Source organism: Austrofundulus limnaeus, unplaced genomic scaffold (assembly GCF_001266775.1).
Source record: "Austrofundulus limnaeus strain Quisiro unplaced genomic scaffold, Austrofundulus_limnaeus-1.0 Scaffold337, whole genome shotgun sequence".
Classification (NCBI taxonomy): Eukaryota; Metazoa; Chordata; class Actinopteri; order Cyprinodontiformes; family Rivulidae; genus Austrofundulus; species Austrofundulus limnaeus.
Window position 1 is genome coordinate 309,278 of NW_013952739.1, and position 1,660 is coordinate 310,937.

Genomic DNA, 1,660 nt, shown 5'->3' on the forward strand with positions numbered 1-1,660 from the left:
ATCTGAAGGTCCGGACTCTCTGGCTCAGAATCTAAATATTTTATTTTATTTTTTTTTTTTCATTTTATTTTCTATCTAAAGTTCTGGTTCCGTCGGGTTCTGCTGCTGAGGGTCAGAAAACAATCAAACCTTTTAAATGTGTCTTGTACTTTTTATAAAAACAAACAAACAAACAAACAAACAATTTTCCGGTTAATAAACCGGTTCTGGTTCTGGTTCTGGTGGACCCAGCACCGCAGGTCCGGCTCTCTCCTCCCTCAGACTCTTGGACCGCCTCCATCCTTGAAAAGGACCCGGACCGCCCTGGACCCGAACTATTTGAACCCGAACCATCTGCACCCCCAGCATTATGATGGACCAGAACCGGGCGGCTCCTGTCTGACCGAACCTCCCGAACCCTGACCCGCAACTTTCTCTCTTGGTCCTCTGGTCCCGACTCCAGGGTCATGCCGTCCGGAACCAGCCCAAGAACCGGATTTTCTGTGCGGGACCTCCTGAACCTTCCGAACCCGCCTGGAACCGAGGAGCCGAACTCCAAAGAGGATCCGAACAGCTGGATCAACTGGAGCCGCGGAACCGGTAAGAGTTCTGTTTGTCGGAACTTTTGGTTCTGTGGACTGTCACTGTAGAACTGGACCGGTACCACTTCTGTCCGAACCTCATATCTGGTTCATTCTTGTTCCGTTGGGTTCTGATGACTTGTTCTGTTCCCAGAGTCCAGTTCAGAGCAGAAACCAGCCGAACTCTGCTCGGACGGGTCCCGGTTCGGGTCGGCCCAGAAGAACCGCGGCAGAAAGAGACGCGTGCTGTTCTCCAAGGCGCAGACCTTCGAACTGGAGCGGCGGTTCCGACAGCAGCGGTACCTGTCGGTTCCGGAGCGGGAGCACCTGGCGGCTCTGATCCACCTCACCCCGAACCAGGTCAAGATCTGGTTCCAGAACCACCGCTACAAGCTGAAGCGTGCCCGAACCGAGCGGCACCAGGAGCTGCAGCTGCTGCCGAACCGGGTCACTATCCCGGTTCTGGTGCGGGACGGGAGGCCCTGCGAACCGTTCCGGTCCGGATTCAGGTCCGGAATCAGCCTGCCTTTGTGCGCCTACCCACCTCTGCTGCACCCAGCCTGCGGTTCGGAACCGAGTGGACCGAACGGACCGCAGCAGCATCTTGCCCACTTTTACCCCTGGACCTGGTGACACCAGAACTTTATGAAGGTCCAGAAAAGACTGAAGACATGTTCTGGTTCTGTTGGGTTTTTCTCCTCTAGAACCTCCTGGTTCTGGTGGACGGGTTCTGTCTCATCACTCATTCTAACCGAACCGAACCGGCTTGCATCACCTGCTTGTTGTTGTTGTTGTTGTTGTTGTTGTTGTTGTTGTTGTTGTTGTTGTTGTTGTTGTTGTTGTTGTTGTTGTACTCTGCTCATGGTGCTGACCCAAGGCTCGGCTCAGATGGACTAAATAAATAAATAAAACCGGTTCAGTTCAGTTCTGTTGGACCCAGTTTGGTTCAGACGGTTTTTATAATCGGTACATAAAACTAAACACGTGAAAAGGTTGAAAACCTGATTGATGTTCTCTAAATTATTGTCTTTTCTGAAAATATCCGTCAACATTTCATTTGTTTACCGTGTTTCTTTGTAAATAAAATATAAGTTATTGTT

The 1,660-nt window shown here is 50.8% G+C and overlaps 1 protein-coding gene across 1 annotated transcript; it reads left to right on the forward strand.

The window, feature by feature from the left end:
- The first annotated feature begins 111 nt into the window (after positions 1–111).
- LOC106527679 (homeobox protein Nkx-2.2) lies at positions 112–1,660 on the forward strand. The gene is made up of 2 exons (XM_014022652.1): positions 112–579; positions 715–1,660. Exons 1-2 carry the CDS (start codon positions 447–449, stop codon positions 1,191–1,193), a joined length of 612 nt encoding a protein of 203 aa, XP_013878106.1. The 5' UTR covers positions 112–446; the 3' UTR covers positions 1,194–1,660.